At 43.4% G+C, this 22,257-nt stretch overlaps 2 protein-coding genes across 3 annotated transcripts in view; both read right to left on the minus strand.

Moving 5' to 3' along the window:
• Positions 1-1,013: 1,013 nt before the first annotated feature.
• CAVIN4 (caveolae associated protein 4) lies at positions 1,014-11,579 on the minus strand. The gene is made up of 2 exons (XM_080940360.1): positions 11,070-11,579; positions 1,014-4,443 (listed from the first exon to the last, which is right to left on the minus strand). Exons 1-2 carry the CDS (start codon positions 11,475-11,477, stop codon positions 3,763-3,765), a joined length of 1,089 nt encoding a protein of 362 aa, XP_080796486.1. The 5' UTR covers positions 11,478-11,579; the 3' UTR covers positions 1,014-3,762.
• Positions 11,580-12,789: 1,210 nt separating this feature from the next.
• TMEFF1 (transmembrane protein with EGF like and two follistatin like domains 1) overlaps positions 12,790-22,257 on the minus strand; it is a gene marked incomplete at its 5' end in the record, with an annotated part of 80,952 nt that continues 71,484 nt past the window's right edge. For both annotated transcript variants that reach the window (XM_080940359.1, XM_080940358.1), the window contains 2 exons: positions 12,790-13,096; positions 16,036-16,194. In XM_080940359.1, the coding sequence (XP_080796485.1) occupies positions 13,012-13,096; positions 16,036-16,194 (244 nt within the window). In that variant the 3' untranslated portion in view covers positions 12,790-13,011. The remainder of the gene's footprint in view (positions 13,097-16,035; positions 16,195-22,257) is intronic.

Raw genomic sequence — 22,257 nt, forward strand, 5'->3', positions numbered from 1 at the left:
TTTAGTTGGAATTTCAGGTGTCAAACAATACACAAGAAGAAAGCCACCGACGTAAAGGATCAGGAGTTGCCTTTCTTTGGAACACACAACAAGCAAGCAGAACTCTGGCCTTGAACAATGAATAGACTGAGGAGCTCACGGTGGCCTTCAACCTACAAGGCAGTTCTACCTCTCAAGGGCATGGATGAGCTGAAGGAAGAAAGGCAGCCTCAGTTCTACCTCTCAAGGGCATGGATGAGCTGAAGGAAGAAAGGCAGCCATGCAGGAGCGTGGGTGGGGAGTCCTAGGAGGCTCAGTCAGGCAGCAGGTATTCTGGATTGTCCAGCACTGCTAGATTCTGATCTGGGAGGTGAAGCTGTAAATACTGGGGCACCACCTGCTCAAAGGAGTTCCAGGAGTGACCCCAAAACTGAGCTGGAAGCTCCTTCACTACAGACATCACACCAGCGCACACATCAAACTGAAAGAATTGAAGATGAAAACATGACCAGTCCTCCCCTGATTTGGAGATCAAACTGGAATTTTCTTACTGGAGTTCAAAACCAGAAGCTACTGAAAAACCTGTCCTAAAAGAAAAATACGAGTTCAGTGATTTCATTTCATCAAAAAACAGTTAGCATGTCTCTGAGGAACACATAACATAATCCGTGAACTTTAGCAGATAAAAATACAGTGAGGGGTTAAGAGATGGCAAACTACAGCATTTGTAGCACAGAGTGTTTGCTCTGTAGCCCTGAGGATAAGAGTTCGAATCCCAGAGCTTCACTCACAAAAGCAGCTCACCTGTAAAGGGCAGGCAGAGGTAGGAAGATAGAACTTGCTAGCTTCTTGCCTAGATGAGGAAGCAGGAGTAACAGCTTCAGGGAGAGACCCTGCCTCCAAAGAATAGGTGACCTTCCAGAGGACACCTGATGTCCTCTGGCCTCTACACACAACTATACACTCATACACACAAACATCACAAAAAATTATTTAAAAAAAAATTTAAAAAAAGAATCACCATGACCACCAGGCCTGTTCCAAACCAACTTCTTTAATGTGTATGAAAGAAAGGCAAAGAAGGAAGACAAAATGGTTGGGTTTTTTACTTTGGCTTGTACTTTTCATTCATGGAAACTTGCTTTTGGGGAATACACACAAATCCAATCTTGGCAACTGGAACGACCATGTTCACTTCTCTATAACCTGTACAGTCCAGGCACCTGGATCACCACATACAGGGGACAGGCTTGCACTTCCCTGTGTCCCCTGGAAGAGCCTCAGCACCTGCTCCCGCATCTCATTACTAGAAGGGGGTAAATCCCCCTAAGGGTTTGACCCCTAAGGGTTAAAGCCCAGTACGTGATGCTGCATTACAGATTGGTAAGTAACCCGTGTTTCCCGAGACTTTAGAACAACAAGCACTGGCTGCAATGGGCTTATGTCAAGTGAGTGTGTGAACTTTGCAGCCCCATCATCTCCACACTTAGGCACAAGAGATCCTCAACGTGGAATTTAGGAACGTCCTAAACATGAAGAGACACACATTCACAACATGGAGGGCAATCCTGGTGGTAAGAATGAGGCACAGGATTGCAATGAGCCGTCAGCACCACGAAACATTCAGTGGTTCTGGTGTCAGATTCTAGCAAGATGTAACACCTTCCCAATCAGACTGTAGGCACGATGGTTTATAAGCTGTCAAGGCTGGACAGTGATGTGTCAGTAAACAAAAGCCCTGAGTATTTGCAGAAAAATATTTTAGACCAAATGAAACAAACGGGAAACCACTGTAACTTCTCAACATCCCTCCTACCCTTGACTTACCACATCTGTACCTTCCCTATGTTCCCTTGGCCCTTGGTTTACCATCGGCTAACGCATCTTCATTTGCAGACTGCGGTTACCAGTCATCACAGTTAAAGGACCTACAACCACAACAGTGGCCCCACATTTTGCAATACCATCACTTCACATTCAGATTTATTCTTGGACACCGTTAACCTCCTTCTGCGCTGTCGTAAAAATGTGCTTGGAATTATTCTTTCAAAGTTGTATTCAGTGCTACAAATGCTGTAGTTTGCAAGTATGAAAAAAGATAGCAAGATGCTGCGTGGTGGAGATGCAGGCCTTTAACCCCAGCACTCGGGAGGCAGAGGCAGGCGGGGCTCTGTGAGTTAGAGCCCAGCCTGGTCTACAGAGCAAGTTCCAGGACATTCAAGGCAACACAGAGAGACCCTGACTCCCAAAGAAGAGGAAGAGGAGGAGATAGCAAGATGAACATGTATTCAGACCAAGGGAAAGGAAACAACACTGAACTGTATACATGAAAAGAACCCAGGCTCACACCAGGCTCACACCAGGCTCACACCAGGCTCACACCAGGCTCACAGCAGGCTCACACGACTTCACTTGTGATCTTGTTTCGGCCCTGTCAATGCTGGGGCAGCTGGCACACACCCCCATGCCTGCGTATATTTAAGTACTACATGATTATTCAAAATAAAACTAAATGTGAGCTTAAAAAAAAAAAACTTAACAATTCTACCATCTCTTCCATAGCAAGAAAATGGCTGTAACATTTTCGGTGTGCTGGAGGCACAGAACCAGTATGTTTTCCTTCTTCGGGATATCTACTTTTTGACCACCCAGGTCTAAATCTAAGAGCCAAGTGGAGCTGGACATCCTCCAAAGTGGCTGTGAGAAAGGCTTTTGGGACGCTGTTCTTAGCCCTAAAGGGTTCACTCTGGAAAACAAGAGTGCCAGAGGTCATTTCTGTGCCCATCAGGGCAGACCTTAGAAAAGCCTCTTGACAACCTCAGACAAGACCTGCATCTTGTCAGCCCCACATCCAAAACTAGAGGCACCTGGAGCCAGACTTCCAAGGACTGTGTTAGGACATGGCTAAAAATCCAAGGTTTGGTCTCAGCCTTTAATGAGAAAGCGCCCAGCCACGCGTTCATTCCGTGAAGCCTTGTGAAGAATGACCTCAATTTCTGCTCAACTCTGGCCTCAGAGCCCGTGCCAAGAGCTTCTTCATAGATGTAACTGTTCGGTTCTGGTTTAGGGGAGGCCAGTGTGGTTCGTGCTTCGCCGATGGCTGTTGTGTCTTGTTCTCACAGACTCTGGGACACCCCCTCAGATCTCAAGTCCTCCAACAAGTACAGGACCAGCAAGCCCTCCCTATTTTTGCTGTTGGGAATAAGTGGCAACCAGCCAAATATCTCACTAGTAATGAAGTTATGTTACCACAGCTAAAATGTTCCAGCCCCGAACTTCTATTTCCTTTCCCTCAACATAAGAACCTCCGAAGCTTCAGAAGGCTACCGATTCACTAACGAATCTCTCCAGCTGCAAACACTTGGATAACATGATGTCCTCATTAGCTACTCCCCTCTGAGACTGGACGGTTAATCCCGACCCAAATCTACAGTTGGCTGGTGGACGGTGGGCATGGGTCTGTCATTCTGCCGTTCCTGTGTTACGAATGACCAAGCGTCTAACTGACCTGAGCCCCGCAACTATCTTCTCATTGGCCAAGATTTGCACAAGCAGGCATGACATGGGAGAGGGAGAAAGCTGTCATACTTTCTCGGGGGAAATAGAATTCCCATGGAAATCATAGGAAAGCTGAACACACTATTTCCATCTTCTTTAGGATTTCCAAGGTATGAAATGGAGCTTTTATAGCATCTGCCTTTCCACTGCCTACGAATATAAATTCCTACACCATTCAAACTACGGCCACGTGACTGAAGTGACTGATGCTCAGACGTAAACCGTCTATGAGGATGGCTTTAATTCCAACAGGAGTGACTCGTCATCCTCTACTCTTACCTGAGGCTTAAAAGTCACCTTCAAAGGCTCAGGAGTTGGAGGGTCCCCTCCTTCTTGGGGAATGTGCCCTACTTTGGACACCTCCTTTTCTGTCTCACTGAACTCATCAGAGTGGAACTCATGGATGGGCCCCAGAGCCAGGCTACCTGTGATGATGTCTACACCCATCCCTCTGTCTGCCTCCTGGCCCTCGGCCTTGGGATCCTTCGGTTTCCTAAGGCTCCGAATCTTAAAAGCTTCCTTTGAGGGGGCAGCATTTGAAATCGATTTTTTAAATCTTTCCCCCGACTGCCTCAGCCTCTCCCCCGACTGCCTCAGCCTCTCCCCTGACTGCCTCAGCCTCTCTCTCCTCTCGGGCGTGACTATCCTAGTTCTAATCCCACTCACTTTCTTGTCAAAATTCTGCCGTGTCTTCTGCATGTTTTCTTTGGAAAATGCCTTCTTAAGATGATCAATGTGCTCTTTGCCTGACTTTCTAAACCTGGCAGATCTGCTTTCTTCAACATAATATTCTTCATCCGATGAGAGATCTATTGGGGGGTTGAAGACTTCTTCCACCTCCTCCTCATTCTCGGGCAGGCTTCTGTCTTTAACAACAGAGAGGGATGCGGGGCAGGGAATATCCTCCTGAAGGGAGAGAAAAACAGTGCATGTGAGTGCTTCCTGTGGAGCAGGCACCAGCTTTTAGCTCTAGCTACACCTTACAACCTGCCCCATGCTGTTTGTCTCCAGCCTGCATCTTTCAGGGTCTCTCTCTCCTTGGCCTCTTTCTCACAATGCTGTATCTTCGCTTCTGGGCTCCAAGCCTGACAAAGATCTCCATGTGAATATAGCACAGGCACCTTGCAGTTAGAAGGACAACCCTCAAGGTCCACCCTCGCCCACTCCCCTTATATGGCCTCTCTCAGCCTCGGTGGCCATCTGGGCAGCACACAAGGTAGAGACCTCAGAAGCATCACCGCAAATACATCCTCACCCTCTTGTCCCACAGTCAACTAGTCATCAGGTTACACCAACAACACTGCACAACACTGAGTTCTCTTCTCACTCCTCTACCCATGGACTAATGCTCTGAGCTGGGCCCTCAGTCTCCAAAGCTTCCTGAGAAATGCTTTAACAAGCACAGTTTCCTTACAACCCTCTGAAGACTTCTGGGAGCCCACCAGTGCTTAAGGGTTGAACCCAAACCTTCCGGTACACTTAGAAAGCTCCTGGCCTGACCCTACTTTCCCGATTCTCAAGCCCAGAGACACAAACCGCTCTCAAGTTCCTCACACACAAAAGATTTTAAACCCTCTAACAAGATGAGCCCACCCTACAGCACCCTGGGATGTGCCCCAACACATTTGCAGATGTTCATGTCCCATCTCAGTGTGGAGTAGTTGGACGCGAACATTCTACACCTTCATACACATGGCTGCCTCTACCATCAGTCCCCCTTTACCACTCGTGTTTAGCTTTACAAATAATGACAGGTTTCTTCAAGAGTCAGTTCAAATGCTCTAATCCTCCCCCCATCAATCCCCCAGGCGGAGAGTGGAGAAAGCCAGGTCAAGGGAGGGTTTATGGCCAGTAGTGAGGGCAGAAGCTACTGCTCTGACAGGAAGACTTCTCAAGGTTTTGAGGACAGCGGTGGCATGATTTGACCCACGGTGTGCAGGAGTCACTGCTGGAGACCAAGGCACATGGGCAGGACAAGCAAGAGGAGTGACAGTGCTGCTTTCCAGCAAGGGGAAGGCAGAGCAGGGCGCTTGTGGGCAGGGAAAGCGGTGAGAACCAACAGAGGGAGGAATCTGCCACCAACTGAGACAGTGGGAAGCAAGCGACCCTGTGCTGGAATTCGTGCAGGCAGAGGCTGAGCAACCGGGGCTCAGGAGGGAGGTAAGGGCTGGAAATATACGTGGAAATGACACTAAACATCACGAAGCTCTCACACTGGGGACATCGCTCAGTTGGCAAAGTGGCACAAACTAGAATGTCCACTAAAAATGGCGAGGAGCACAGCAGCCTGACATAGTTCTGGCCGGCAGGACTGCCACAGTTGCTGTCCTTCTGTCTCTAACTTTTGGGGTTTGTTCTCTGTGTGCTACATTATTGGGGACTTTCTACTTTATGATTCATTTTATGTATTTTTCCTGAAAAAAAAAAAAAAACATGTCTGAGTATTATTAGGAAAATCCTAAAATTAACTTTATCGGGCCACTATCAGGAAGTCTCCTTTTGCCCGGAGATCACTGAGCACAGATAAGCTCACAGCTAGACGACTCCATTACCCCACGAATGTTCGTGGGCCGTCTGCCCCTGAGCTGACTCAGACGGTATAATCTATAATCCATGCAGGGTAAAGAGACAACTGACAGACCGACTGGCCAGAAGAACAGGCTGCAGATCCAAGGTCTCTTTATTTCAAGCTTAGCGGTCTCTCAGAATGTAGTTTAAAGATAGGAAGTCATGCGGGGTACACCCATAGAGAAATAGAATTCAGTAAACAAGATAGATTAACTAAAACGTTTCTACTTTATAGTGTAGATGATGAAACATATAATGAAAGAAGTTATGATATAATTAGAATTTGCTATTCATAAAAAGACCAGTTCAGATGCTCTTGTTTGCCTGGAGTGCTTTCAAACAGCAAACACTGCCAACCTAAAGGTAGGCTGTTGGAGGAGACTTTAGATTGTTTAAATTGGAGCTACAGAGCTAATAATGATAAAATCTGCTTTGTTGGTGTTTTCTAATTATGACTGAACTTGTTACCATGGGCATGTAAAGAAAGATCAAGCACATACTGTGTACCACTTGGAAAAATCATTAGTCTCCCTTTGTTCCGTGAAACCTGTATAAAGAAGCTCCTGGACTGCTAGTCAGTCAGCTGAGAGATTCCACTGACCATTGTGCCTGGCTCACTCCCTCTTCTCAAAGACCCCTTATCTCCTCTACAGGCCATTCCAGCTTCAAAGACCCCCCAACACTCTTCTCTGTGCCTGGGGAAGGCTCCCTGGGAGAAGCCCAGCAGTGAAGGGTGTGCCACACAAGAGAAGCTAAGTTCAACCACCAGAATGCCCGTAAAAAAAAAGGGGGAAGAGTTTGGTCTCAGTTGTTAAAAAATACTAAGCAAACCTGATGACCTGAATTCAGATCCCACAGCAGGAGAAAATCAGTTCCCAAAAAATCTGTCCTCTGGATTCCATTCACATGCCGGAGCACATTTGTGCCCATTCACACACACGAGCGCACACACACACACACACACACACACACACACACACACACACGAGGTCAGAAGATCAGAAGACAGTGAAGTCTCCTATCAAACGAGTCATCTTAAAAGCTTCACTTTGCTGCCATGGTAGTCATGACTACAGCCCCAGTTCTTACGGGGACCGGGAGGAGACACAAGCTCAACACCAGCCTGAACTACACAGTTAAAAAAAAAAGTAAAGGGAGGGAGGAAGAAAAAAGAGGGGGATGGGGGAGGGGGAGGGTGGGAGAGAGGTGAAGGGCAAAGCCATGTAAGAGCAGACACTGCCAAGTGTGTCAGAAGAGAACTATCTAGAGACAGGCCAGCACAGGTCACAGGTGAAAGGAACCCGGTGTGCCATTTAGAGATTAATTTCTAAAAGAAACGGCACTGACAGTTGACTCAGGTTGATTCCACTCGGCAGATTCAATAACTTCTCAAGAAGAATGTTTGCACATAATCCAAAGCGTGACCAGCTTGATAGTCAAGAAGGCATCCTTAGAATCTAATTCCTTAATTTAAATGACATTTTTGGCTACAGAATCAGAATGCTCATGAGCCCCTCCAACAAAAGAGGCAGAGTGGGCGTCTCATGGCTCTCTGGTGAATCAGTTAAGAGGCAGTGAAGTTATTCCTCTCCCTTCCTGACACCTGTTGTGAGGAGCCGCCTCAGCAGAAGTGTGGGCTGGGTGTGCTTAAGAAGGTATAATTAGAAAAGGAAAGAGCCCAAGGGTATTAGGGTATTACTTATTGGTAGGTAGAGATCCCCATAATTCTGCAATGAAGGCATCAGACACAGGGAAACTGGAATTTCAAACACAGAAGACAGTACAAAATCAGGCAAATGGAGACAGGGTAGAAGACCTCCCCTGGGAATCTGTCACAGCCCCCGGAAGTTAAGGGCAAGCACACTGTGCTAATAACGGAATTGGCTTCTGAATACAATCACATTTCTATATCAAAGTCCAGGTAAATCTGCCTTTTATTGTTTCTGAGACAGGGTCTCACACAGCTCAGGCACGTCTCAAACTCACAGTGTTTCAAATCCCAATCCTCCTGCCTCTGCCTGGCAACTGAGGGGACTGGGGGTTTGCACCACCACAGCTGGCTTAAAGGATCATTCTTACAACAGAATGATCACTACGGGTCAGAGTAAAGTGGAAGTGAATCAGTAAAAAAGGAACACAGAGAGGAACAGGTTGGATACACAGAAGTCTAGAACTTACCATTAGAGGAGGCTCAAAACTCTATAACCACAGGCCGGTGCTTACTAAGTAGCTGGACTTACGAGAAGCTATGCTGTGGCTCACGGCAGGCACAGGGAGAGAGACTGCCAGTGTTCAAAGAGAAACAACCTGGGTCAGAATGCCAAATACTCTTTAAATGCCAACATCCAGAACTTGGCAAAAGCTTACACATATACAACTGTAGAAGATAAGATGCCAATAAATATTATTGACAAAAGAGATGCCTGGGAAAATCTCAAATGAAAATGAAGATATACTTTAGCAGACTGGCTCAGTTTCAAATAATTTTAGAAGGGACAATCTTCAAATAACTATGAGAATTAATTTAGGTTAATCTTAACTGCCAAAAATAACCATGTAAATATTGTACATAACCATATACATTCTAACCTATAAGAAGTACAGGAATTTGAAGCTTAGGTCGATAACATGAGACTTCACATTTTTCCCTGTAGAGCAATTTTTTGACAAACTGCTGCATAATTTAAGCATGTTAATTTCACAGAAACTTCCAGATAGACTATCTTAAAAGAAAAGAGCATTATCATTAACTAGTACCTCTCAGTTTCTTTAAGGAACTCAGGATCCAAAGACAGGAGGTTACAGAGAACAGAGACAAATAGAAAAACATCTTTTAAGCAGGGGTCAGGGACTGAATTACATCAACAGATGGAGTGAAGTGAGATTTCTCTGTTCCTTGCTTTAGCTTCTGTGAATCCTGAGGGACCCCTGGATTGGTCCACTGTTTTGCACGTAGGTTCCCCAGTCACATGGGACCCCAAGTGTACTTCCTGACATAATGCACGCAAATGGAGGGTGAGCACCCAGGCAGTGGCTGAAGCCCCAGAAGGCAAATGGATTTATCCTTCGGCCCCATGGCCAGCTCACCTCTGTCTACACCAATACTAGAAGGGACACCTGAAGTCAGGTGACATTTTTAAGCCTAATGAATGGCCTCTCAGAGCCTCTAAGAAAAGGGGGATGGGAAAGGAATTCTGAAGACACCAGTTTACTCCTTCTATCTTCGAAATTCCCTATTTTTTTCCTAAATAACCAGTGACCTCCTAAAAAACGGATCCAAAAATACCACTTGCTCCTTCCAGCGTAACTTGACCACTCGGTGCACTGCTGAATGCACAAAGAATGTGAAGGTTACTGGGCCAATGTTTATACCAACTGTGTCCTTGTTCCATGTTGTGTTTACGCCTCTAGTGTTGTGTGCACACAGACTTCCACTTTTAAAAGCATATAGTTGTGTGTACGCATGAATGAACATTCACACACGTTCCTGGTTTCATGCTTCCACAAATCCTCTGACACAAAATTTGAGGCTAGAAGGTTTGGGAATTTTCAAAGTTCATAACACACACTATAAAACATGTCTTGCAGCCAACCATCAGACTGAGCACTGAATTAGAGAAAGAACAAGCTGAAGGGGTTTGCACTCCCACAGGAAGAACAATATCAACCAAATCAACCCCCCCCCAGAGCTCCCAGGGACTAAACCACCAACCAAAGAGCACACATGGAGAGACCCATGGCTCCAGCTGCATATGCAGCAGAGGATGGCCTTGTCAAGCATCGGTAGGAAAAGGCCTTTGGTCCTGTGAAGGCTCATCTCCCAGTGTAGGGGAATGCCAGGGCACTGAGGTGGGAGTGGGTGGTTGGGAGTGGGAGCACCTTCATGGAAGCAAGAGGGGGGAGGGGAGAGGGGGTAAGGGGATAACATTTGAAATGTAAATGCAAAGAATATCCAATAAAAATGATAAAAATATTAATTTATGTAAAAACCCTGCTCATCTGTCTTTTCCGATCATTATTCATTCCTAATGTGGCTAAAGAGTCCAACTTGTCCTTTTAATTTACAAGAGCTTTAAAAGTATACTATAGACAATATATATATTTCCCATGTTTTTTTTCTAAATTATTGAGCAGTTAAGGAACTTATCAAACAAAGGGGGAGGTTTCAATTGAGTAAGGAATTATCCATGGGACTTCTATATCTGTATTATTGTAAGAATAATTTAAAACACAAAACCTAAGGGGAGCTGTGACTTAGGACTATAATCCTAGCATGTGGGAGGCTGGATTATTACACAGTGAGGGTGAGATCAGAGTGAACTACAGTCAACATTTTCAAAACAAATAATGGCCCAATTGTCCATTTGGAAACAGTTAATTTTTCTTATTGTGAATAGTACAAAATATTTTTTTCCAATGCACAAACAGTATTCAGATATTTTGATCTACTGGCTGGATTCTTGGTAAGAATAAAACCATGACAGCCGGGGTGCTGGCTCCTAATTTGTTTTCTTTTAGGGGGGCTGCTGTAAATCAAACACAAGCCTCAGACACACAGGCAAGTGTTCTACCCCTGAACTGCATCCTCTGACCCTCCCAGTTTCTTCTTTCATGTAACAAAGGTGGTTTTTAAACTTGCGATTTCTCAGGACCCTTTTGGTTCCAACATTCTGAAGTCTGCTGGGTCACTGGGCTTCACACAGGACTCAAACGCTGAACGAACCTGACAGCATTGAGTCTCAAAGGCAAGAAATAACCTGAGCCACAAGCCACAGTTGATACTCCATGACCCATGGGTGACAGCAGCAGTGGTTAGAAATGGCCCTCTCTCCTGAGGTGACTACTCGGTAAGCTCAGTGTTTTCCCATATACCACGGCTGAGAAGTGACACTGGGAACCCCTGTGACCCTGTGGCAAAGGATGAGAGGGATTATGGTCATTAAGTAGCCACGGTGCAAGCTCACCTGAAAGATTACCACGCGGAATTTGTTTTTCTTCATTATTTCTTCTTGCTTGGTTTCGACTTTGGTTACGTGAACCTGTTGCTTCTCCACCCGGGCCTTCACATCCTTAATGTGAGCGCTGACTTTCCGGGTCTTCTCAAACAGCTTGTTCACGACGTAGCCCGTATTGCTGTGTGACTGCGAGAGCTTCAGGAGGTCTATCTGGACAGACTTTATAGCGTTTCCCATTTCTCTGTGTCTCTCCTCCATCCTCTTCTGGCTTGCCTGCACGCTGTCCACAACGGTGGCCACCCTGTCCAGCACGGTCACAATCGTCAGAGCTGCGTCTTGGTCTTCATCTTCAGTCACACTGGACAATCGGTTCTGGTGGATTTTACTAGCGTTCGAAGCGGATCCATTGTGCTCCATTTTACTTTTTTCTCGGCAGATGTCCGTCCTACGGCAATCGGTTCCTACGCTCGGAGCCAAGGGTCGGCTTGGTAGCAGGCAACAAAGCTGCTTTAAAGGGTTGAAAACCGCACCCTGGAGAGCGGTCAAGTATTTATAACTACAAGTACCCGTACGTGACTGCCCTGCAACATGAGCCCTTGCAAAGCACCGGGGCCGGTTCCAAACATGCTTGCTGACTGACTAAGGACCTCAAATAAGTCTGTGTGGGTGGAAGAGGAAAGCTATCTGAAGAAGTCCACTAAAGCCACTGTGTTACTCACACTAAGCCTACAAGCCTAGCAGCTCCAAACACTGAACAAAGTTTTTCTCTTTGGATCATTTCAAGGGATAGTTTGTAAAAGGAAAGAGAATTCTGAACTGCAGTCTTCTTGTCCTGTGAATCTCACCTACTGTGAGTGCTAACAGACCAATACCAAAGGATACAGTAAATAAGCACACAAAGAAACCGTGTAGTGAAAACATTATATTATAACATGCTTTTCCAAATCAAATTATTAAAATTAATATTTAAGTTTAAACATAGTCTTTAAATTCTACATGCATAATTTTGACTGGCTAAACTACACATTAAACACCTTGATACATTTTACTCACAGTTCAGACTTTTAAACACCAACGATTTATTACTAGAGCTACTACAGGACAGATTTGAATTAGAGGTCTCGGGTCATTTTTAAGCTCACTTTTAGAGCACCAATCATTAATAATTATTTCGGCATTGTATTCAAACACTGATACAATTTGTACATTTATATTAAAACAAATACAATGTTTAAAAATGAATGTGTATTAAAGTAGTTTAACTGATTCTGTAGTTCTTATTCCAATCTGATCATTAAACACCCTCTTGACAATATCTAAATCTATTTTCAGTGATCTGTTCCATCATTAATTCCCAGGTACCTTTTAAAATTGTTAGGATTATTTCTTCAAAGAGAGAAATCATTGATTCCAGTTCATACAGCTTATAAATATGTTACATCTAACACACACACACACAGCTTTGCAGGTCATGCAATAGAGGAAATATCTAAAAAAATCAGGTACTAAATCTCAAAAACATTTAAATATCTATTTAAACACAGTGTCCTCTAAATTTTTTCTTGTAAGAAAAGTAATCTGTAAACATCTTTACTTTTAGTTCATGCTTTGTCATTTGCTGTGGTCACTGGGGAAGAAGTATGACTTTTAACCACCACCATGAAGTGGGTCCATCCGTCTCTGCAAAAATATTACATTCCATGGATAAAGAACAAGTCTTAGTATTACCATGTGTTACAAATTTGTGAAGCCAATTTCTGTATTTAAAAACATAAAACAGAGACTACTAAACAGTCAAAAACTGTTGTAGCTAAATAGTCTACATACGAGCCAACAGTACTACACTAAAAATGTCCAAAAATAAGGCCTCTGAAATAAATATTTCCATTCTTTAAAAAAAGACATAATAAATGTACATCACGTGGTCAGTGTGCATATAAAAGTCAGCAGCTCAAACCATTCTGGATGAAGTATCTGAAGTAAAATGACCTAGATTTTGCTTCTGCCGCCGTCCTCTGTTGTTCTTGGGGCATTTTCTGTTGCATAAAAACATAGAAATTAAAAAACAAAATCATGTAAGGATGTTTAAACTATGTCAAAGTAACGCACAGTTCACACAACGCATCCCGCTAGAAAAGGAAGCAAGAGAAGGTTAGTTCAAGGCATAACAACTGGTTCTCTGTTGTGTAGCTGGAGTTGGGAGAGGTCACACACGGCTAATGCACATTTCTAGGAGGGATGTCTGCCTCTCTGGCCCGGTAACTCCTCAGCCCCATGAGTGATGGCTGTGACGGCAGAAATGATGCTCTTCTGAGTACTTTTCCTGAGCATCATCACAGCGCCCAAACTACAAGAAATCCAGTCAAGCAGAGCTGGAGTAACCAGCTGCAGCGTGCCACACAACCGCCCTGGAGACTGGGGACCTGCAGGTGAGGGACTCCTGGTCTCTGCTCTTATATTTCAGTAAAGTGGCCCTAATGTAGAACAAATCTTGGGACAGACTGCATGATCGGCTCTTGCAAAGGAATGTGTCAATGCGGAGATGAATTCTGGTCTTCTTGAGTAGAGATCCTACTGCTAGTAATAACCGCCTAGCACTAGTTGTAGCCATCTGTGCAAATGCTCCTCCGTTCGAGACCATTTTCACTGTACTTGCTCTAATATTCCATGTTTTCATTCAGTTTCAAAGAGGGTTGCTTTGCCTTAACTTAAAAGCCTTAATGACTATGTTTCTGGTGGTTACAATGTTTCTGGTGGTTACAATGTTTCTGATGGTTACAATGTTTCTGGTGGTTACAATGGATTTTCTCACTAATCTTTATTTTAAAAAAAAGTCTGATGTAGACAGGGCTGGGATCCTCTCCATTTCATAACAAAGGAGCTGGCTGACAGGCCAAGCAACTGGCTTCAACTGCCACTAACCCACTATGGAATTCCAAGTTCCTGGGACCAGGGCTTTTTCTTCTATACAGTAAAGAGTTTGGCTGAGACATATTCAAAGTCCCTGCCAGTCTGCCACTCTAGGAGCCTGAAAAAATAAAAGATTCCAAGCACAAAAAAAGAAAACATGACTCACAGATAAGTGGGTGAGCAGGATCATCCATTTAAAGGAAGATTCCTCACAAGAAACAGTCATAAAGCATGCATGTGCAGCTGTCCCCTAATGGACTACATGGGAGAGGTGTGCCTTAAACATTCAATGGCGTGGTCCAAAAACATAATCCCTGTATTCCACTTACAAGACAGCAAACTATTCAGGGAAGGGGTGGGGAGCGACTGTGTTTCTCATATGACAGTAAATGTGGCCCAAATGTCAGGACAGTATAGCTACACTCCCCTAACTCACACACAGTATTAGGAGGGACTTTCCTCTACCAGTGCCCTAAATGGTCTCCTCTCATCACACATCGGCCCCAGTTTAGTCAGCTCTGCACATGACTACTGATAGGATTCAAACACACTAAACCGTGACAACATCGGGTTTGGTTCCTGTCCCCATGCAACAGTCATCCTGGGTGACCTAATCCCAACACAACGCACCACTGCTGTGCCTCTCAGTGGTTCAGTAGAAAGAGAAATGACTGAAAGAACCAAACAGCACTGAATCCAAACCCAGCCCCTTCCCCTTGCTAGCTGAATGACCACAGGCAAGATGGTTAACCTGTGAGCCTGTGTTAAATGGCCGTGGCGGTGAGGCTGTTAACTGTTTTCTCCCTATCTTCTTTTCCTGCTGTCATTGTTTGCTATGGTATTCTGTCCCAGCTTTGATCTACTGCCCGATTTTATGCTCAGTTGTCTTGCCGAAAGGCAGATCATCTGTTCTGTGGAATAAAGCATGCAGGCTTTAGTGCCTAAACTTCAGGAAGAATATCAGCTACTCAGAGAACATTTTTCCATCATTTCTAGATTTACCATTTTGCCTCCAGGGCACTGGGATTACGTGAAGGTCTTTTTCCAGACCTTGGATAGAAAGCCTATAAATCCAATCGGCTTGTCAATATCTGCTTGACATGCTATGGCTCTCTGCCCCAAGCCCCGCCCCCAAAAGGCAGATGAATACAAAGATAACGTTCATGGAGCAGGAGAACCAATCCTTAAAGGAGGTGAGGAAGAAGCAAAGAGAGAAGTTGGAAGGGCAGGACCTTCTGCTCTGACTTTTCCAGTTCAGTCTGACATGTTTCTACTTAATTTGAAACATCCATTTTTTGTCTGCTGTGCTGCAAATAAGGCTTTTAACATATGATGAATACTTTTTAAACATTTATTTATTCAGAAAGTGTGTGTGTGTGAGTGTGTGTGTGTGTGTGCGTGTGCGCGCGTGTGCATGTGTATGTCAGAGGATAACTATGGGGAGCTGGTTCTCTGCTTCTACCACATGGGTCCTGGGGATGGAACTCAGACCATCAGGCTTGGTGACAGGAGCCTTTCCTCAGCCGTCTCACTGGCCTCTGTGGTTTCATTTCTGACAGCGTTTTAAAGCCTTTTACTTACCACTGTTATCTAGAAGAAAGCAAGGTTAAGTCACTGATGCAGTCAGAAAGGTTATCTTGAAAGTTGGTGGATGCTTTCTTTCTACACTTACTATAGGTAAAATGCATTCTCAGACCATAAAACACATTCCAGTGCTGCACAGCTCTTCTGCAAATGTACAGACTTCCAGAAGCTCTGCTACAACCACTTCCCCTGAAGTCAGCACTCACAGTGCCAAGCTCTGAGACCCCATAGCCTCCTGGTCTGCATGGACTGTTCTCACACCTCCTCTGCTATAACTCGGATGTGTCTCTAACTCTGGGAATGCGTTCCTACACATATTCTAAAGAAGCAAGACAAGGAGAGGTCAGACTCCATGGAAATTCTGTCTAATGATCCAGACAGTAAAGGGCGCCTGACGGGCTGGCACCCAGAGGGCTCCAAGCACTGTAAATGTCCTTTAAGGGTTTTCAATGACTTACAAGTGACAGTGGTCTTTGCCTACCTTGTTATGCACATGACAATTGCGACTATAATGGCGATCTGCACTGCTCCAATAATGGCCGCGATAAGAACGTGGGTGAGCTTCTGCCTACTTGGCACTACATAGAGAATACTGAAGTCCGTCTTCTCACAGTGTTGTCCAGTATAGCCAGACTCGCATCTGCAAGGGGGAAGCAATCCCTGTAGAATTACAGCTTTAGCACTTCTACTCTTTGAGACTCTCGTACGTTCACACGGTGTATTTATCATGCTTACCCTCCCCAATTCTTCCCCCCAACTTCTGTGCGCACACACACACACACACACACACACACACACACACACACACATGAGACCATCCACTAGAGCAGGATCAACATACCAGGGACCGTATACCCCTAAGAGAGAACTGTCCCTCTCCTGTAGCCATCACTATCAACAGTCAGTTAGGGGTGGTGGCTCTTGAGCCTGTCCCCTTCTCTGTGCTGGACTGTTGACTGGACTCATCTTGTGCGGATCTTGTGCAGGGAGCCACAGCTGCTGTGAGTTCACAGCTCAGTGGACCTGTTATGTCCAGAGGGCACTGCTCACTGCAGTGTTCAGCAACCTCTGACAGGAGCATCTTCCCACCCTCTCTTCCAGAGTGCTCCTCGATCCCTGGCAGGAGCATCTTCCCACCCTCTCTTCCAGAGTGCTCTTTCATCCCTGGGCAGGAACATCTTCCCACCCTCTCTTCCAGAGTGCTCCTCGATCCCTGGCAGGAACATCTTCCCACCCTCTCTTCCAGAGTGCTCCTCGATCCCTGGCAGGAACATCTTCCCACCCTCTCTTCCAGAGTGCTCCTTGATCCTGGGGAATGCCTCACTTATGACTGAACGCACCACGGTCACATGGGTATATGAGTCTTTTCCTTTCCTTTTTTGAGACAGGTCTCACTATGTATCCTAAGCTGGCCTAGAAGCAGCTTCCAGGAGCTGAGATATTAGTGTGTACTGCCATCCCTGAAAGACTTTTTTCATATTTTCAGGTTTTTAAGTTAAAATACAAAAAAAAAAAAAAAACAACAATGCTTAAACCGGAGTACAGAAACCTCTTCTCTGCCAGAGGGAAACTCGTGTTTTGTAATGTCTGTTCTGCGTGGGAATAACCTCACCCATACACCTCAGGCCACATTGAAGTAATAAATTGTCTTTATAGTCATCGTTTATAGTCATCGTCTAAAGTAGAATCACAGCCGTGTAACTTTGTTTATCCATCCTGAGATGCATCCTTGACTTCAGACTTCACACCAAAGAAACAGGATAAAGTAAGAACCCAGTAGCATTCCGGTCCAGAGACAAAGCTGGTCACTACCAGAGATCAGACTGCTGAGCACACAGAAGAGCCTGAGAAGCGCTCTCCCACCTGAGCCCTGAGACAGAGCCGGGTCACCACCATTAGAACTCACTGCCTGCCCACAAAGAGCCAAACACCCAGGAGCAATAGCCCAGCTGAGCCAGAGGGCCCTCAGACCCACAGGAGAGACAAGCCCCACTCAGAGAAAAGGATCATCTAGCATCACAGATAAGAAGATGGCAAGAGGCAAGCAAAAGAACCTAAGCAATGGAAACCAAGACAACCTGGCAACATCAGAACCCAGCTTTCCCACCACAGCAAGTAGTGGATTTGCCAACACCCCAGAAAATAAGAAATAAACTTAAAATCATACTTCACGATGATGATGGAGGTCCACAAGAAGTGCATGAATAAATCCCTTAAAGAATTATAGACGAACCACGTAAACAAGTAGAGGCCCTTAAAGAGGAAACACAAAAATCACTTGAAGAGCTACAGAAAAACACAAACAGGTGAAGGAATTGAAAACAGAAACAGAAACAATAAAGAAATCTCAAAAGGAGATAACCTGGAGATAGAAAACCTAAGAAAGAAATCAGGAGTCATAGATGCAAGCATCACCAACAGAATACAAAGAGATGGAAGAGAGGATCTCAGGGGCAGAAGACAACATAGAAAACATTGGCACAACAGTCAGAGAAAATGCAAAAATCAAGAAGCTCCTAATTCAGAACATCCTGGATATCCAGAACACAATGAGAAGACCAAATCTAAGGATGATAAGTATAGAAAAGAGCAAAGACCCCCAACTAAAAGGCACAGCAAATATTTTCAACAAAATCATAGAAGAAAACTTCCCTAACCTTAAAATCAAAATGACCATAAACATACAGGAAGCCTACAGAACTCCAAATAGATTAGACTAGAAAAGAAACTCTTCCTGACATATAATAGTCAAAACAGCGAATGTTCAAAACAAAGAAAGAATCCTAAAAATAGTGGCGGGAAAAAAAAACAAATAAGATATAAAGGCAGACCAATCAGAATTACACCAGACTTCTTAACAGAGACTGGGAAAGGTAGACAATTCTGAAAAGACATCATAGAGACCCTAAAAGATCACAAATGTCAGCCCAAGTTACTATATCCACCAAAACTCTCAATTACATGAATGGAGAAACCAAGATACTCCGGAACAAAACCAAATTTACACAATATCTGTTCACAAATCCAGCTCTACAAAGGATAATAGATGTAAACTCCAACACAAGGAGAAAAACTACAGTCTAAGAAAAGCAAGAAAATAATCCTCTTACAACAAAATTAAAAGAAGAAAGGCACACAAACATAATTCTACCTCTAACAACAAAAATAACAGGAAACAACAATCACTATTCCTTAATATCTCCTAACATCAATGGACTCAATTCCCCCAATAAGAAGACATAGACTATTAGACTGGACACATAAGCAGGATCCAGCATTTTGCTGCACACAGGAAACTCGGCAACAGAGAAAGAAACTACCTCAGAGTAAAAGAATGGGAAAAAATTTCCAAGCAATTGATCCCAAGAAACAAGCTGGAGTAGCCATTCTAATATCAAATAAAATAGATTTTCAACTAAAATTTATCAAAAAAAAGGTAAGGAAGGACACTTTTACTCATCACAGGAAAACTCTATCAAGATGAACTCTCAATCCTGAACATCTATGCTCCAAATGCAAGGGCACACACATTCATAAAAGAAACCCTACTAAAGCTCAAAGCATATATTACACCACACACAATAACAGTGGGAGACTTCAACACCCCATTCTTATCAATGAACAGATCATGGAGGCAGAAACTGAACAGAGACACAATGAAACTATGTTATGAAACAATTGGGTTTACCAGATATCTATGAAACATTTCATCCTAAAACACCTTCTCCTCCGCACCTCATGGCACCTTTTCCAAAATTGACCATATAGTTGGTCGAAAAACAGGCCTCAACAGATGTAAGAAGACTGAGATACATCCTATCAGATCACCATGGACTAAGGCTGGTCTTTACTAACAAGAACAACAAAAAGCCCACATACTCATGGAAGGTGAACAATGCTCTACTCCGTGACAACAGGATCAAGGAAGAAATAAAGAAAGAAATTAACATATTATTTTTGGTTTAATAAAAATGATGGCACAACATACCCACACTTATGGGATGCAAACTTATGAAAGTACTAAGAGAAAAACTCATAGCTCTGAGTGCCTCCAAATAGAAACTGGAAAGAGCATACACTAGCAGCTTAACGGCACATCTGAAAGCTCTAGAACAAAAGAAACAGAGAGAAGTAGACAGCAGGAAATAATCAAACTTAGAGTAGAAATCAGCGAAGTAAAAACAAAAAGAACTATAAAGAATAAACAAAATCAGGAGCAGGTTCTTAGAGAAAAATCAACAAGACTGATAAACCCTTACCCAGACTAACTAGAGGACACAGAGAGTATCCAAATTAACAAAATCAGATATGTAATGAGAGACATGACAGAAACTGAGGAAATTCAAGAAATCATCAGATCCTACTACAAAAGCTTATACTCAACAAAATTGGAAAATCTAGAGTAAATAAACAACTTTCTAGACAGATACCAAGTACCAAAGTTAAATCAGGATCAAATAAATCATCTAAACAGTCACATAACCCCTAAAGAAATAGAAGCAATCATCAAAAGCCCCCCAACCAAAAAAACCCAGGACCAGATGAGATCAGTACAGAATTCTATCAGACCTTCATAGAAGGCCTAATACCAACACTCTCCAAACTATTCCACAAAATAGAATCAGTGGGAACACTGCCCAATTCACTTATCGAAGCCGCAATTACACTCATACCTAAACCACACAAAGACCCTACAAAGAAAGAGAACTTCAGACCAATTTTTATTATGAACATCAATGCAAATATACTCAATAAAATTCTTGCAAACAGAACCCAAGAACACATCAAACCAATCCATTACTATAATCAGGTGGGCTTCATCCCAGGGATGCAGGGATGGTTCAATATATGGAAATCCATCAACACAATCCTCTATATATACAAACTCAAAGAAAAAAACACATGATCATCTCACTAGATGCTGAGAAAGTATTTAAATTCAACACCCCTTCATGAGAAAAGTCTTGTAAAGATCAGGAATTAAAGGCCCATACCTAAACATAGTAAAAGCACTATACAGCAAACTGGTAGCCAACATCAAATAAAATGGTGAGGAAAGTGAAGCAATCCCACTAAAATTATGGCCTAGACAAGGCTGCCTACACTCCCCCTACCTATTAAATATACTACTGGGAGCCCTAGCCAGAGGAATCAGACAGCAAAAGGAAGTCAAAGAAATACAAATCGGAAAGAAAGAAATCAAAATATCACATTTTGCAGATGATATAATAGTATACTTAAGTAACCCCAAAATTTCCACCAGAAAACTTCTACAGCTGATAACTTCAAAGTGGCTGGGTATTAAATTAACTCAAACAAATCAGTAGCCTTCCTCTACTCAAAGGAGAAACATGCTGAAAAAGAAATTAGAGAAAAGATACCCTTCACAATAGTCACAAACAATATGAAATACCTTGGTGTAACACTAACTAAGCAAGTGAAAGATCTGTATGAAAAGAACTTCAAATCTCTGAAGAAGGAAATTGAAGAAGACCTCAGAAGATGGAAAGATGTCACATGTTCACGGATTCGAAGAATCAACATAGTGAAAATGGTCATCTTGCCAAAAGCAATCTACAGATTCAATACAATCCCCATCAAAATTCCAAGTCAATTCCTCAGAATTCCTTAGAAAGAGAAATTTGAAAATTCATTTGGAATAGCAACCCCAGATAGTGAAAACTATTCTCAACAATAAAAGAACTTTTGGGGAAATCACCATCTCTAACATCAAGCTATATTACAGATCAATCGTGATTAAAAAAAAAAAAAAAAAAAAAAAACCCTGCATGGTATTGGTACAGAGATAGGCAGATAGATCAATGTAACAGAACTGAAGACCCAGAAATGAACCCACACACCTATGGTCACTTGATCTTTGACAAAGAAGCTAAAAACATTCAATGGAAAAAGAACAAATACAAGTGGATGAAAGATCTCCACATTAAACCAGGTACACTGAAACTCTTAGAAAAGAAAGTGGGGAAGAGCTTAGAGACATAAGCACAGGGGAAATTTCCTGAACAGAACATCAATGGCTTATGCTCTAAGATCAAAAATCAACAAATGGAACCTCATGAAATTGCAAAGTTTCTGTAAAGCTAAGGACACTGTCGAGAAGAAAAAATAGCAGCCAACAGATTGGGAAAGGATCTTTACTAATCCTACATCTGATAGAGGGCTAACATCCAATATATACAAAGAACTCAAGAAATTAAGACTCCAGAGAATCAAATAATCCTATTATAAAATGGGGTACAGAGCTAAACAAAGAATTTTCAACTGAGAAATATTGAATGGCTGAGAAGCACCTAAAGAAATGCTCAACATTCCTAGTCATCAGGGAAATGCAGATCAATACAACCCCAAGATTCCACCTCACATCAGTCAGAATAACTAAGATCAAAAACTCAGGTGACAGCAGATGCTGGTGAGGATGTGGAGAAAGGAGAACACACATACATTGTTGGTGAGATTTCATGCTGGTACAACCAATCTGGAAATCAATTTGGTGCATCCTCAGAAAATTGGGCATAATACTACCTGAAGACCCAGCTATTCCACTCCTGAGCATATACCCAAAAGTTGCTCCAACATATAAGAAGGACACATGGTCCACCATGTTCATAGCAGCCTTATTTATAACAGCCAGAAGCTGGAAAAAAATCCAGATGTCCTTCAACAGAGGAATGGATACAGAAAG

This window comes from Micromys minutus (assembly GCF_963924665.1).
Source record: "Micromys minutus genome assembly, chromosome: 28".
Taxonomy (NCBI): Eukaryota; Metazoa; Chordata; class Mammalia; order Rodentia; family Muridae; genus Micromys; species Micromys minutus.